We start from the raw sequence: 16,172 nt of genomic DNA, 5'->3' as shown, positions 1-16,172 counted from the left end.
GGGATTCTGATCCAACTCCCATTTCACTTATAAGCATCAGCCCTTCTTCAGCAAGCCTAAGAAAGAATGCCACTTGAAAAGAATTTTTCAAACTGCTGGTGTCCTTTAGGGCTACACTAACAATTAGAAGAGGTCTTTCACTTACTGCCTCTCCCACAACCAATTTTTAACAGTGCATTACTCAGTCTAATCCTAAAGAGCAACTTCACAAATTCAGCTGCGGACTAAGATGTCTTTGCTCAGTACAGCTGGCAGCAGCAGCACTGGACTGCACACAGCGCTGCCAAGCCACCGCACAAGGGTTCACACCATTCTCCTGGGGAGAAAAAGCACACTGCTGTCAGGTTCGCTGTTGGAAAACCGCTCATCAAGACTCAAAGCAACCTCCTACTAATCCTAACGCACTCAGAAAAAGGTTAAAAGAAGTCTGCTTACTTATATATATATTGTTTTTAATTACAATTACACGTGAAAACTCATTACAAGTGTTTTTATCGCTTTGAACTTTTCAGAAATATCTTGGGTGTCTGCCATCCTGCTGGAGGATTTTTCAAACCGGCTCTTTTCCAGATGCGCTCCAAGTCTTTCTCAAATTTTACCTAAAACAGAGGAAAAAGAGAGAGAATGGTAACGGCTCAGATGCAGCACTCAAGTAATCAGTCATCGCCCAAGTGTCCCAAAGAGAACCTATGTGCAAAAATTAAATGCTTTTATCTAGGCAGCTGAGATTAAACCAGACTTCCTGATATAATACAGCCACATAAATTAATCTTCCACACAAACGCAAAAGTTCTTCTCCCATTAGCCAGAGATATTTCTGAGTTACTCACACATCTGCTTACCAGCACGGAAGTATTCTAAATTATAGATTTTGAGGACGTACAGGTAAAACACAAACCAGCAAATCAGAAAATGCTCCTGGACCAGTAAATACGGAATTAACTTAAGCTAAATTTCTTGGAGCTGCTGCCACTTCGCTATAATTCAATTCCATCTAAGAACATCATCCAATACCTGACCAGAGAGCAGTCTGAGAAGGGTGTTCATTTAAATTAAGATGTTTTCTTCAATCGAAGCTTACCTGACGTTTCTTCTTGCGACCTTCTTTTATCCTCCTCCGTATAAACTTCCTTCGCTTTAGCAGCTTTTTGAACTTGTGTCGATTCATTTTCCTTCTGCGAATTTTCAGCACGTTCTTGCACTGAACCGTGCTGCTGGGTGTTCCTTCCCCTTCCTCCACATCAGCTCCCTCAACAGATGGGGGACAGTCATATTTCTGGAGAGGTTCATAGCCCGCTTCTTCCTGAGCATTAACGATTTCTGCTTTAGGAAGGGAGTACCTAACTGTCAGCCAGCTTTCTAAGGGGGTGATGGAGAGTTTTCTGGGGACCAGCATCTCTTCCAGTTCAGGGTCCAGTGCATGCCACCGCTGAGGCTGGGCTCCATTCTTATTAGAGGGCTGCGTGCTATAGTTCACAGATGGCGAATGATAGCAAAGAAAGGAAGACACAGACCTTGGCAAAAGGTGGCCTTTGAGAGAAAAGAATTTCACTTAGAAGGCAGAACTTTCTAGAAACACCTCAACAAAAAGTTCTGCCCAGCTCTCGAACTACCAGACAATTACAACCAAAATAACATAATAAAGGAAGCTACTTACAAACAATTAAATTCCCATCATAAAAGCAAGAAAGCATTTTTTTAATTTGACTTAACTACATTACATCTGCTAAAATTACACTGTACGATATTTTACTGTGTAGCGTGAGTGCAATTCAGAATGGCTGGGACCTGTTCTCTGTATTAAGCTTTTCTGCTGCCAAGAATCATCCTCCTAAGCTTAACAGAAGTCAAATGAGAGCTACACAACCCTGACAGAACAGGCACAGAAGCAGGAACACCACAACCCCTTGACTCACTACCACTCCTGCCCCACTTGCAGGAAAATAACTTTCTGGGAGCCCAAATACCCCAAAAAAACAACCAAAAAGCCAGGCTGCACAGCCCATTTACCTGCAACTCGGGAAGCCTTCAGTAACCTGGACGTCAGCTGGGTTATTAACATTTTTTTTTCACTTCAGCCGCTCTGTCAGCCCCAGTAATGACTGCCAAAATAAGAACGTTCATTCAATGAATCGAGCGTGTTTTCCTCACACTTTGAAAACTTAACTTTGAAAACTTAATTTCTTGACTAAAATTCTCAATTTTTTTAAGTAAAATTTTGAAATTTAACCCCACAGCCCCAGCAGGTGAGCTGAGGCCCTCTGCGCACCCCCCGCTTTACCAACCGCTTTTTTTGCTGGATTCTGCCGGAGGGCCCCGACCCCCCAAGCTCTCATGTTGCCGATTTCCCGTGTTTTTAACCCAAAACCCGGCTATTTCAGCTTGCAAAAATCAGGCAACTCCAGCCCCGCTTCCACCTCAGCGCCGAGGCGTTGCTCCCACGGCACAAACCAGGAGCGCACCGCAGGCGCCCGCTGCCCTGCGGCTGTGAGGAAGGGATCCGCAGCCCCCCGGGCAGCCTGCCCTCCACAGCCCCCGGGGCCGGGGCTCGGCTCACACCGGGCTCCACGGTACCGGGTCCCGGTCCCCGGGCCAGCCCGGGGCCGCCATCACTCACCATCCCCGCCCGCTGCCGCCTCGGAAGTTCCGGGGCCGGCCGCGGCAGCGCCCCCTGATGGCGCCCGCCGGGGGTTCGTGAGGGGATCCCAGGGAAATGGCGGTTGTGGGGCGTTAGAGGGAAAGTGGCCGTGTCCTGGATGTCCAGGGCGCTCGGCTCCCGGAATAAAAAGCATTTGTGATGGTTCTGACCGAAGGCAGTTGCAAACAAGCACTCTCCTTCCCCTCAGTTGTCCCTTTCCCCCCAGTTGTCCCCTTCCCCTCAGCCGTCCCCTCCTCACTGTCTCCTGCCCGCAAGAGGCACGCCAGCTCCTCTTCTGAGGTTTGGTTCAAACTAAGCAGCAGCCTCCAAACTGAGCTGTTTGTGCTCACCATACAGTCACGCTCTGAGGGAAATCGGTGGCTCTCAGGTGAGGGGAGAGCATGGTGCTTCGCTCACCTGCCTGGGGACAGCACACCTTGCTAGAAATAGGTCAGAGCGGGGGGTAACTACGAGGCTTTGTGTCCCTGTCACCACAGGGATGGGGAGATGAGGCCAGACACCTCTCCCCTACACACCCTGAGATGCATCTGAGGGTGGCTGCTGTCCAGGAATGGCCACGCCTGCCTCTCCCACTTACCTCGCTCTTGTTTGTCTTCTCTGGGCACAAGAACCTGCCATCTTGGCACAGCATGAAAGCACGTAATCAGCTGGCATGAAGGAGTGATGCTGAAGCCAATCCCAGACTTCAAAGAACTTGTTGCTTTCATCCCTACCTCAGCCAGAACACAGAGATCTTTTCACCAGCTGCTTTCGGGATTTCAGACCAGAATGAGGGGCTGCCTCAGTCTCAGGTGTGCTCCCCCACATTAAACCCATCTAGCCTAAAGGAGACAGCAATGGTTAGACTTTCTGCCTGAAAGAGCAGATCTCTGGTCAGGGAAGAGAGATCTACATGCAGAGGAATTAACTGAAGTAGCTCAGTAAACAGGTAATCTGTTTAAACAAGACTTTATTGAAGACACTTCAGAAGTTTATATACAAAACCACATTCCCACCCCAATATCAGGATGTTAGTCACGCACTGGGAACAAAGCAAGTGCCTGGTGCAAGCAGCCTGGAGACGCTTGGAAGCTGCTGAGGAGCTTACAGAGGTACCAAATTCACGTAGTTCAGGACTGGGCAATTTCAGCCTTGGCTCATTTAGGACTGGACGAAACTGGAGGAACTTTTCCAGAGATGTGCCTCCAGCAAATTGAACGTACTGGAATCCGATAGCCTGTAATGTCAGGTCAGGCCTGAGGGCAGATCAGTGACTTCTGCTGAGAGAGAGGCTCGCTATGGTTCTGGAAGCAAAGAGGAACCAACCCCTGGATTTAACTTGCAGTTTTTAAATCTATTTTAGGTGGTTCCAGGAGAGACCCATCGCTAAGAACACAGTAGTATTTGCAGGAAGCATTAAAACAGAGCAGTAGCAATACCAAGGAAGAGCCAAGCCTTTCCAAATACACCTAGAGAGAGGATGGATATCAGACTGGATGTTTCAACTAGCACATAAGAAAACCCTGGAGACAAAGACATTAGTGGCATAAGTTGAATAGTGACTGACATGCTGTTTCTGTAGTATACTGTGCACATCTACCATGGTAGAGTTTCCCCTTGCCAGTCCAGGAAGGAGCCATTATCTTTTTCACCAAGACGGTCCAGAACAGAGAGAATACTTGGGATAGTCTCTTGCACCTGCAAGGGAGCCTGGAAAGCAAATCAGGATTGGTTTATTAATAGGAATACAATCAGAATACAATTAAATGCATCTAAGAGTTACAAGGATCAAATCAGATGTATTTCATGTTGCATAGTGTGCCTCTGCAACACATGGAAGTGTATGCTGTACAGAAGGTTGTTGGTCAGGGTTTGGGACAACAAGGGAATCATGCTTTCATGTTTTCAGAGAGATGTCACTAACCATGTTTCCGCCCATGTCTGTCTGAACCCAGCCTGGATGCAAAGAAATACAGAGAATTCCATCCGACTTCAAGTCTGCAGCAAGACACCTGGTGATCATGTTCAGTGCAGTCTAGAGGAGTGGAAACCATCTATTAGCACGTAGTGTTTACAAACCTTCAGTAAGACCTTAAGCCAAGCTAAGCACCTCCCTTCCACCAAGATATCTCCTGAAAAAATTGAGTGGCAGTAGCAGTCATGGTAACTTATCCGGACTTAGTGGGGCCTTCAACCTCAGAAATATCTATAAGAGAAGCATTATGAAAGCTCTGTCATCGTAAGCTTACTGCCCAAAGATGAAACTAAGTTATGATGGAAGATAAAGTAACATTTGAAAGTCCTAAGGAGCTGTGGAAAAATAATCTTGACATAAGGACTCTGTTTTTCTGCAACAATCACAACACAAACATTCAGCTTTTTACTTCTGATCAGGGAAAACAAGCATGTTAACAGCTTATGAGTAGGTGGTGTAGGAGAAACTGTATGGTTGATCTTGACAATTCATACAAACTCAGTCTCTGGATGTGACAAAACTAAAAACTCCACCCCTCACTAAACGTACAGGTCAGCACACCTTTTGTTTTGTTTTGTTTTTCCGTGTCTGCTACCTTGCTTCGGATGGAGAGGTGCACAGAAAATAGGACACACATTTGATGGCATAGTTCCTCCCTGAATACCAAGTCCCTCTGAAATGAATCTGTATCCGTGTAGCGATAGAGCATGTGTGTAAGCTTGCTCTTAAGAAGCTGGCGTGCTTGCTCCAGATGTACCGTTTTCACAAGCCCCACTTCCACCCACATTAAGAACAAGAACAGCTCCTGTGTCAGCCTACCCAGGAAGTGCTGCACACCTCACATCATCATCTTAAGCACAGGGTGGCCCGTAACTCACAGCCCTGCTCTCACCCAGCGAGCACAGCCCAGGGAATCATACAAACCTTTGCTATCCTGTAGGGGTAGACCTTGAGAAACATCTCATTTGCCTGGACGAGTTGCATGGAGGCAGCGAGAGAGGACATATTAATAATAGCAGCTCTGTGGCAGCCCATTCCTGTGCCCAGCTGGGCTGCCTTCCTCAGAAGGGGTAGAAAAGCCTGTAAAAACAAGAAGTTGTTTTAATTTGGTCATCTTGCTCTTGGCCTGTTCAAGGCAAGCCGGATTCTTGCATTCTGCTCTGTGAAGAATTGCAGTGCAACTCTACGCCACCAGCAAAGTGGGTTTAAATAAAGATCCTGGATAGACGGTCATTGCTGCATTACATGTCCAGCTCACTAGTGGCAGAGCTTCTACAGTACCATAGATGAAGCATTTCTCTCCGTTTCTTACCTTAGTGACCATCAGCTGGGCAACTGTATTGGTTTCATAAATGGTGAGCATCGTCTCTGCTGTGACTTCTTCCAAGGAAGCAAGCACGTTAATGCCCGCATTGTTAATGAGGCAGTTCAGACCTTTGTCTCCCACAATTTCTTCCACTTCTTTGACTACTTTCTTGATGCTGTTTTCACAGACCACATCTGCACAGAGGAGCCAAGAACAGCTACAGTGAAGAGTGAGTAGTGGTTCAAACGCTGTCTAGCACTATACAGCACATGCTAAACCAAAGTCAAAGCAGTCTGAATGGGGACGTTCAGGCAGCACACAGAGATGAAGACTATAAACAGAAAATTTACACAGATTATGTTTCCCCAGCATTATCTTAAGATGAAGGTGAAGTTATTGATCTTTTCAGCTGCTGGAGGTCACGCACAGCTACAGATCATGCAGGAGAGCGGTGCTTTAAGATGCACTCACCTGACCTGGTTGAACATACTTCTACTTAAGCCCTTTACTCACCCAGTTGGAGGAGCCTGATGTTGCTGTATTGCTTGCTAAGCTGCTGGAGCTCCTAGGAAGAAGAAAGTATTTGTGTTAGCTTCTCTGTGTGTATGTCCACAGCTATTACATAAAATAGCTTGAGTTCTGCACCTCCAGAACTGTAACTGCCATTTAATTTCATAACTGGACTGAAGGCAGTGGCTCTATTTTGCTTTCCATCCTGCTGAGCAGCTTTCCTGAGAGCAAGATCCACTGCTGCAAGAACCTGGACTCTTCACCTGCTCGGTGAAGACGCCAGCATGCTAAATTACGTTCAGTTTCCAGCATGTCTCGAATGCACCGCATCAAGAGGGTTTGCAGTCTAACCAAAGGTCTTCAATCGAGTGGTTACCGCCGCCAGTTCCAGAGTAAATCCGGTGCTCAGGCCGTGTGCCAAGCCAGTAATTCCCCACTTCTGCTAAGAGGAGCGTAATTCTCCTGGAGTTCAGCTGGTGCTGGGCATCACTTCAGGGCAACAGGAATTATTTAAGAAAAGCCATTTGGCACCGCTGTTTGCAGGAAGAGTTTTCTAGCAATTTTCCCATTGAAATTCTGTTTCCCAGCACCCTCATTAGCTTCAGCTCTCGTAACCGAAGGTAAAGCACAAAAGAAATTGGTTATGCACACAGCAACTGCCCAGGAGAACCATGCTCTTCTGCTAGATATTAATAATTCAGTCACCTGCCTACTGCCTCTCAGTAGCAGAGCAAGCCGTAGGGGAATGACTAGCATTCCTGGAGAAAATTGGTACTTTACTGGTGTTGCTTCTGGACAAGGCATGTGCAAACTGGATTTTATAGGCCAGGCTGGAATACTTGGGTTTCTGTGCCATTTATCCAAGTGGGAAGCGTGGCCAGATGTAACAGATGGACTCCATGCTCCCAGCTGTGTTTAGGAGACGGAGCAACCATGGCCAAACGCTCCAGCTTGAGCAAATCCACTTTTTTAGGAGCCCTTCTGGAATAGGGCTCAGGAGGGCCAGTTTTCAAAGAGCACTTCTTTGCCGCTTGGAGATGCTCGGGGACTCCATGTCCTCTGGTCATGTTACAGCACATCACAGCTTTTATCTCGGCTTCGTGCTCTCTTCATTCCCCCCAGGCTTGTTTAGAAAACTTGTCCTCCCTCCGTGGCCAGCCTACGGCTGCAGTTAGGGGAGGGGGGAAGGAAGAGGAACAAGTCAGAAGCACAAAACCAGAGGACATTCCTATCCTTGCATCCTCACGGGGCACATTTCCACAGCTGAGAGGCCCAGGACACACTATCTGGCTTATTGATAGGCATGTGACAGTTTTGCCACGCCAAGGTCTGCAATAATTACGTGGCTTTGGACTGCCTACTGGACTTTAGCTTGACAGCATCAACTAATGATAAACTCCAGAAGTGTTCTGGCTCCCAGGACTCGTTCTTTTACTTGCAGCTGGTTTGCTTCACTGTCAGATGGAAACAAGCTACTAACTGCGGGGCAGAGGATAAACTTCCTCCGCTGAAAGGCCCCAGAAGATGTTTTGTACGGTGAAAGCAACTGAGAGGCTTCTGCAGTGAGTAAACCGTCTTCACTTAAGAGCTCCAAACACTGCAGCGTTATGAATTCTCCAAAGCATAAACATTGTAATTGTTGCATGCAAATCAGGCTTAAAATGCAATCGTTTTGCCATTTAGTTAATTACTTTGTTAACTACCGACTCCCACTTCAGCGGTTTAAGTTTCGCAGAAGCAGCTTCCAGGCACAAAGCTAACTCAGACGCTCCGGTCTGCAAGAAGTACAGCGTGCTGCCTCACCTGATGTGAGTGGGAGCTGAGAAATCCAGTCAGGAAACCTAAAACTCCCAGGAAAGCCTATTCCTTTCCCTGCTGTGCCTGGAAGGAAGGTGCAGGGAGGAGGACAACCCCACGCCAGCTCTAATATGTTACAGCCCTTCCAAGCCACCAGCCACACGTGCTGCTTCTCCTCTTCCCCCACCCCAAGGAGTTTTGATTTAAGAGATCAAAAAACTGTGTCCAGAGCACTCTGAAAATACTTCTGCAGTAACAAACAAGCAAAGAAAAAAAATAGCAAAGGTGTCTGCAAGAGTTGCAGGTTAAGCCCCAGGGAAGGCAGGGTCTCAGAGCACAGCCTCGCAGAGCCGTGCAACCCAGAAGGGCAATGCCCCGCGTGCACCTTGCATTTAATATGTCTGGTTGTGCAGTTGTGTTTAGGGCCAGTGGGTGCAGCCCTCACATCCCAGGTGAAGTCTCTTTCAGTTACCGTGCTGCCAGAGCTGATTTCAAACCACCAAGCTGACAAACAAAGCACTCGACGCCACCCCCAGCCCCGCGTTTAGCCTCGTAGCTCTCGCAGCGTTCGGTACCTGAATAGTTACCCATGGGAATCAGCTCTCAGGGATTCCAAGAAAAATTCAAACCGTGATTAACATCTGTTGTTTCCTGCTTGCTGATTTTAATTACGATTAACAAAGAGTCAGCCCACTCCAATTTAAACAAGGTCCTCTGGCACTCCAGGCTCCAGATACGGATTCATCAGTGTGCAGACTGCTAGATTTCAATCAGGATGTTTTGTTGTCTTTGTCATTCAGCAGGATTTACTTTGCCTCCATTATTTACTTCAGTTACGACTCTTGGAAAGAGCCCGGCCACGCTCGACCAGTTGGGAGCAGTGAAGCCAGTCCAGGGCAGCCTGCAGGGAGCTTTGTGGTCCCGTCACAAAGGTGCTCAGAGCAGAGGGTACAGAGGGTGCTCAGGTGTTTTGTCACTCCAGACAGAGCCAAAGAGGATCGTATTTGCCCCGTCCCTGTGAGCCAGGCTATCCAGTATCACGTTGTGCAGCCAGCTCCCTGCCTGATTATGGAAGAATTCACACCAAGCTGCTGCAGACTGCCCCGAATCCACGGTAAGGCTGTAGGAAGAAGCGCAAACCGCTGCCATAAGCCAAAATTAGAACGGCTTTAAGAACACCCCCTTTGCCTGATATAGCAGATCTGCCTTGCTCCAGAGATTGCTCAGCTGCTCTTCCCAATAGCAGACCACATGGCTAAAACATGCAGCAGAGAAAAAAAAAAAAAACTGACCGAGCCGGTGCGCAGAAGCTCTTCAGTGAGCTCTGTGCCTGAGGAAGGGAAGCAGCACATTAAGCCCTGGCCGTCCTCCAGGGCCCGGCAGAGGACTCTGGAGCGGCGAGGAACCGTGTCCTTGTTCACCTGGGAGCACGCCTGGGCTGCGGGAGGGCAGGAGGAACACGAGGTGCTCCTGTCCCGAGGTCCCAGGCTCAGCCACAGCCCTGCTGAGGGCAGGGAGCACCGCCAGGATTCACAGCATGGATGTGGACCCCTTCAGCTACCTCGCTTCCCCCAAAAGCCATTTATTCCTTCCATGCCTCACCAGGGCAGAGGGGGACAGCAGAGGCCACACCGTCATTCGGTGTCTTGGGCTTTGGGTCAGAGCTTTCTGACTTTTATGGGGAAGCAGGATGGAAGAAAGAGCAAGAAAAAAAAAATAAAAAGGGTTGGAGAATTACAGATAGGTCCATGATCCTATATAGGGTGCTTATTAATAACTGTGCCGTGTTTTTGTCCAGCTGGAGCGCAAAGACAGGACACGGGGATCATTTTGCAAGAGATTTCTCGCCGCTTCCACTCTCAGTGCTGGAACAGCCCAAGTAAAAGCAGATCAGAATCAAAGCTGGGCTGAAGGAGGCTAGTACGGGACTTTTCAGGGAGGGGCGGTGGTTATCTAGATGCGCCTGCAGGCCTGCTGCGCCTTATCGTGTGATCTGAAGCCCATTTGTTAGGCAAATGTTCTGCGGAGGCCACCTAGGAGTTATTCAGCCCAAGAGCTCGACTTGTTACAGCTCCTGCCAGCAGACTCACATGCAAAAGTCTGCAGCTGTTGAGTATTATCCCAGGGTTAGCAAGTTACGGGAGGCATGCTGCTTGCTGTAGTACGCGGAGAAGAACGAAGTCAGACTCTTCTCCGGCATCTCTTCCTACACTCAGGTCCCTGGGGGCTCCCGTCTGCTTGGAGCACTCCGCTGGATGACGGCACACGCGCTGCTCCGAGGCTCTCCGGGCAGCTACTGGGGGTTTGCTGCTGATCTGCGTCCCCAGGACGTGCACCGAGTTTGCCAGGAATTAAGCGTGCTTAATCACTTTTCCTCTAAAAATCAGGCGATTATTTTTAAGAGGCTTATTTAAGCTTTTTTCCATCCCTTCCCTCCGTCCCCCTCCCTGCGTCCTGCAAGAGGGAAATCCTATTCTGCCAAACCAGAGGAGAGCAGAATTGAAGAGAACTGCCCAAAGTTGCCGTTCCCTGAGTTCATCCTCTGATCTGGGACAGAGAGCAGTGCATATATTAAGCAGGATTTTTCATACAGTCACTTAGCCTGTGGTGAAGTGGGAAAAAAATAAATAAATAAAAAATTTGACAGCTTGAATCAGTGTCAAAAGGCAGGGCAGGCACTGACAGCTCAGGTGTGCAGAGAAAGAAGTCACCCAGCTTTACAGCCCCGTCTGCACGGGCAGCAAACGGGTCAGGAGGGGGCAAAGCCCATCACACGTGCACTGAGGATTTGAGCGGAGAGCCAGTGAAGGCAAAAAGCTTTATCTGGAAAAAAAGACAAAAAAGAAGGCGCTGAACCTTTACCTTTTCTTACTATACTGCACTCGAGCAACATTGCCAAAGTGGCTCCAGGCTTTGAGAAGGTCGGCGGAGCCTGGTGCTGAGGCTCCCACCGCAGAGGCTGCAGCACATCCGTGCTTGCCCCACGTTAGAGGGACTAGTGGCACGGCGGGGGCACACCTCCGAAGGTCAGCAGGTTTTGTGCCAGCTTTGTGCGCTGCAGATGAGACAGATAAGGGCAGTGAGCCTGCAATACCTTCAGTAAAGATTTCCCTTCCTTGTGGAGCTTCCAAACCCATCTGTTAGAAATATGCTTTCAGCTGGCTGCAGAGGTTTCCATTGATGTACTGCCAAAGCACAGCACATGGCCTAGAGGTCCTTACAAAGAACAAAAACCCACCCCGAGCCCCCAAGGACAACCCTTGCTCCAAAAAAACAAAACAACCAAAAAAGCTTACGATGCACCCGTGTGGCCTGCAGGATCACCACTCGGGGTTACTGGAATGTGGCCCCAGGCCAGCTTCCTGCCTCCGTGAGAGGCCAGCACTTTCCAGGTTTTTCCTGCTGCAAGCAAGAAGTCACCCAGACCCTCCCCAGGCACTCCAGGAAGAACTATTTGGGGACTATTTTGTCCTCCTGTGCAGGTCTAGCAGCCTTCCTGCTCAAGGTTTTTTACGTACTGGCAATGCCAAAAAATAAAAAAAGCATCGTAGAAACTTGCATTAAGATATTATCTGTGTAATACATCCTAGGAAGCTCTTCCTCTTGAAGGAGCCATTTAGGTTTTCCACCTAATTGATGCAAGATCATTCAAAGGGGAAATCAGTGCTGGACACGAGGGGCAATAAGGGAACGAGATCCTCCCCCAGCACCAGCTAAAGCAGCTTTAGAACAAACACCCGAGGGAGATTTCTATCTCCCAGCAGGTCACACGTCCCTGCTAGCTTCCCCTACCGCAACTGCACCTCGCCGTTGTGCAATCACCGGTAGGAAACACGGCTGGGACAAACGCCAGCCCTTGTAAAAGGAGATAAAAGCAAACAGCGTGAGCCAGTACTCGGCCGGGAGCTCGTGTAGTGGAAAGGCAGCCTGCCGGACCGTTTGGGGGCAGCTCCATTCAGGAATGCCCAAACTGTGCCTTTGTGCTGCAGGGGCTGTCCTGGCAGCAAGGAACAAGACCGAGACCCCTTCCTTTGGTTTCGTACGTGCCCGCAGAGCAGCACGATGCTGCCGGGGGGCCGAGCGGGCAGCCCGCGGGCCCTACCTGCCCAGCTCTGTGCTAGCAGCCTTGAACGGGAGCCTCTGCACCTGCTGCTGAAGTTTTTGGGCAGCTAAGCTGTCAAATCGGTACGCGGTGCTTAGTGCTGGCGTGGTGGGATCATGGTTTGCACTAAGAAAAACCCACAGCAAGGCTCTGGGACTCGCCTCTCCCGGGGCAGCCTGGTACCCTGCAGAAGCAGAGCTTTTGGGATCAATTCCGCCAAGTTCCTGCAGCAACGCACGGGGGGCTGAGAGGGGCAGAGCTGACAGCTTGGATCCTTGCAGCTCCGGAGCACTTGAGCACTCCCAGGAAGGGAAGATGCCGATACCTGCGTGCCCCAGCACTGAATGGGAAGAGCCAAGACCAGGCTGGAGACGCAACAGAGCGAGCAGACCAAAACCCCTCGTTATCCTCTTGTCCCCGAAGGTTTGGGGAGCGCTTTTTATTTGTTTGACATTCGCGTGTAACAGCCTAGGGACGGGGAAGGGGAGGAGGAGGAGGAGTCCCGACACATCGCTGCCGTGCTGTGGCGAGAGGAAGGCTGGCTGAAAGGAGCGTGAGGGAATCCGCCAGCGGCACGGAGCAGAATTTGACCCATCTCGAGCAGGAGGCGCTGCTCCCTACCTGGCCAGGAAGGGCACGGCCAAGAAGAGCGCATGAAGCCATCAATTTGGGCTTCCTCGGTTGTTGCGAGTCCAGCAGGGAAAGGGGAAGGGCAGGCAGAAGAGGCAAGGGGAGCTGCAGCGATTTGCGGGGCTCCTGGGGGCTGCAGCTCCCCGCCAGGCTGGAGCTGCAAACCCAGCGCGGGGCGAGATGCTGCGGCTGCGGGAACCCCCGGGGGCGTCCCAGCTCCTTTGGGCTCCCCTCGGGAGCCTTGCGACGGCTCCGCGACCCCAACCCCAGCTCCTTTCACAGCCCAGACTCCGGGCTGTGGTCCCCGTCCTCCCCCTGCCGCTTACCTGCGCCTTCTCGGGGTAGCGGCAGGTCGCGAAAACCAACTCGGGGCAGGGGCTGGAGGCTGCGAGACCCCGCACCAGCCCCAGCCCGATGCCCCGGCTGCAGCCGGTGATGAGCACGGAGCGGCAGCGGGGCTGGGCCATGCTGGCACGGCTCTTAGCACGGCTTTTAGCACGGCTTTTAGCACGGCTCTCTCTGCTCTCACCGCGGCTCCACGCGGTTCTTAACCTGCGCGGAGCGGAGCCGGCACCGCCGCCCCGATCCCGCCCCCGCCCGGCCCGGCCCGGAGCCTCCTCCCTCCCCGCAGCCCCCCCCGGGAGGCGGCTCGGCCGGGTGCTGCCGCCCCGGGCTCTCTTTATTTCCTTCGTATGAGGCTCGGGGCGCTTCTATAAAGCCTTGGGTTTGTTGTGGTGGGCGGCAGGGACATCCCCTCGCTGTACGCTTGTGAAACTACAGCGCAAAGCTTGGGGAATCTGTGCGGATTTCGTGGAAAAGCCCCCCCCCCCAAAAGCCACTGAGCCAGCCTGGATTCCTTAATGAGGGGAAACAACTGCAGGAGATGTAAACACACAGGGGCTGCAGAGCTGAAAACACCCAGTGCTGCTGGGGAGCTCAAAAGAAAGCCAAAAACACATCACACTACAAGGCTGAGAGGAAGACTACGGGATGCTTGCAGCGATTTCTCCTGTCTCAGCCCATCAGACACGCGCACAAAGCACTGACTACAAGCCAAGCTGCCCAGCGATGCGACTTCTGGCTCGGTGGTTCTGTTATCTTTGTGCAGAAAGTCATGTTTGTGATGCTGATTTCTGGTGTCCCAGCTTATTTCTGGTGTCTGGTGCACAGAGCAGTCCCCAGGCTGCTCCCTTCCTCCGGGACAGCGAGTTGTGAGGTCCCAAGCGTTCAGGAGGAAGTGGAGTCCAAGATTTAGCGGACACAAAGTGTTTGTCCATTGCAAAAGCTTTAAATGCAAAGCATGTTGTGGTTAATTACGCTACACGGCCTTTTTATGGCATCGTAAACACGCACAGTGCTTTGCAAACAAACCGTGAGGGCAGTACCCACCGTAAATTGCTCCTTTCCCTGATAGGTCTGAGAACAGCCAGCAAAAGCAGCAGGCAGAACTGGCTCCCCTTCGCTGCTGGGGAACAGAGGTGAAATGACTTGCCTCAAGGCCGCTGAGCCACAGGTCAGGGGACAACACCCAGAAATTGCACTTCCATGAGGGCTGACTCACGCCAGAGGGGCACGGCCACCTCGCTTTCCAGAGTTTCTGCTCATTTACAGTCGCAGACACGCAGCCGAGCCTCAGTGTGAAAGTCAGAGCAGCCCCGCTCAGCCCTGCAGGGAGATGCTGGCACGCAGCAGCTGGGAACCGCGTCCATCCCGACCCTACAGGGGGCAAGGTTGGGGCGCTCGGCTGGGATTTGGAGAATCGCCGCTCAGCCCTGCACAAACTGCAAGCGTTCATCCACGCACACACAAATCAAAAGCTCTGGTAACATCAAGGGGCTCCTGAGCATCAAAATACAGCCAACTGTTGCCCTGTCACATAAAAATTAATGCACGGATCCATCACCCTTTGTTTAAACTGTGTCCCCCGAATTATTTTGCTGTTCTCTAAAGCTTGTGGGAAAAGTTCATCTTTGTGCAAAGACCTTTTGTGCAGCAAGAAGGCAGCTGTAAGGTCACCCTGTATCCCGACACCTGTTTTTTTTCTCCTAGATTCTTTTTGTGCATTACTAACAGCACGTTGTTGGTGTTGGAGAATTTTCAAAGAGTCCCTGTCAGGCACAAGACAACTTAATTGACATCTTTGTGCTTTTATCATTTCTTCGACCTGGCTGTCAGCACGTAGGAGTGCCAGCACTGCCGGGCATGGCTGGGATTTTGTGCACTGGGATTTTTGTCCCCAGTGGCAGCGCGGGGCCCACGCAGCTGGTGCACGGGCACTGGAAAACCCAGGATACGCTGGGACATCCTCTGATAAGAGGAAAGTCAGGACTGATGCAATCATAACACGCACCTGAGCCACTGGGAACACCAATTACGCACTTCACACTGGGGCTGGTGCAATGAAATCATCGTTGGTGCCTGCAGATTACACCAATAATCATCAATTTAATTGTTTCACTGATAGTTGCTTTCAATTTCCCACCTGTTCCTTATCCCTGTTCCTCCTCTAAGCTGGCTCCTGCCCGGGGAAGCACCACTCCAGCGAGCTGTTCTGAGCATTCTCCTGCCAGCATCGTTTGTGCAGAACAAAAAGGGGCAAATCCCACTGAAGTCAACGGGATTCTGTCGCTGCCAGAGCGCAGCCGGGACTTCACGCCCAGGGTTTCTTTGTGAGGGTGCTCGTTTCTTCTCTGGAATTCAGAGTAGCTTGAAGGGAATGAGACAGCCTAACCCGAGGCAGATTTTTTAATTCCCTCTGAAACAAACAAACGTACTGAAAGTTCCTGCTATTGTCATGACACAGAACCGACCTGTACTGAGTTCTACATAATGCCTCTCAGATGCAAAACTCCAATCTCCTCCTGAAAACAAAAAGCTGCTCTTCTTCTTCCAGAGCTGGGAAAATTGGGGCAGAGACAGATCAAGCCCTCCAAGTCACAAGACAGAGCTGGGTACCTGTGAGAAACGCTGCACAAGCAGCTCCAGCGCAGGACCTCACAAATTAAATTGGATGTCAACCTGGCCGCCCTCAGCCACGCTTCTCACCTCAGCTCTCATCATCTCCATGCCTGTTGTGGCTGCTCTGCCTGCCAAGGCTTTCAGCGACGTTCTGCTTACTGTAAGCTCGTTCCTCCGGGCCTGCCTTGACTCAAAGTCAAGCCCAGATTTCAGCATGCAGTCGCTCACAACCTAATGGGGCAAATTTTGTGTCATC

The 16,172-nt window shown here is 50.6% G+C and overlaps 2 protein-coding genes across 5 annotated transcripts; both read right to left on the bottom strand.

The window, feature by feature from the left end:
• Positions 1–431: 431 nt before the first annotated feature.
• Positions 432–2,650, bottom strand: AURKAIP1 (aurora kinase A interacting protein 1). Of its 4 annotated transcripts, none has more exons than XM_084300177.1 (4): positions 2,618–2,650; positions 2,011–2,102; positions 1,082–1,530; positions 432–599 (listed from the first exon to the last, which is right to left on the bottom strand). In XM_084300177.1, exons 2-4 carry the CDS (start codon positions 2,060–2,062, stop codon positions 492–494), a joined length of 609 nt encoding a protein of 202 aa, XP_084156303.1. In that variant the 5' UTR covers positions 2,063–2,102; positions 2,618–2,650; the 3' UTR covers positions 432–491. The 4 variants fall into 4 exon arrangements, with proteins under 4 accessions (XP_084156303.1, XP_084156301.1, XP_084156302.1 ...); XM_084300175.1 differs by lacking the exon at positions 2,618–2,650 and adding an exon at positions 2,418–2,610; XM_084300176.1 differs by lacking the exon at positions 2,618–2,650 and adding an exon at positions 2,452–2,610.
• A 1,030-nt stretch (positions 2,651–3,680) lies between these two features.
• Positions 3,681–13,493, bottom strand: LOC311217759 (C-signal-like). The gene is made up of 6 exons (XM_084300028.1): positions 13,285–13,493; positions 6,433–6,484; positions 5,926–6,113; positions 5,538–5,693; positions 4,563–4,673; positions 3,681–4,348 (listed from the first exon to the last, which is right to left on the bottom strand). Exons 1-6 carry the CDS (start codon positions 13,423–13,425, stop codon positions 4,235–4,237), a joined length of 762 nt encoding a protein of 253 aa, XP_084156154.1. The 5' UTR covers positions 13,426–13,493; the 3' UTR covers positions 3,681–4,234.
• Between the last annotated feature and the right edge of the window lie 2,679 nt (positions 13,494–16,172).

The sequence above is a fragment of the Netta rufina genome, assembly GCF_964035555.1.
Source record: "Netta rufina genome assembly, chromosome: 22".
Taxonomy (NCBI): Eukaryota; Metazoa; Chordata; class Aves; order Anseriformes; family Anatidae; genus Netta; species Netta rufina.
Note: the sequence above shows the minus strand (reverse complement) of the source record. Positions and strands in the feature narration are given on the sequence as shown.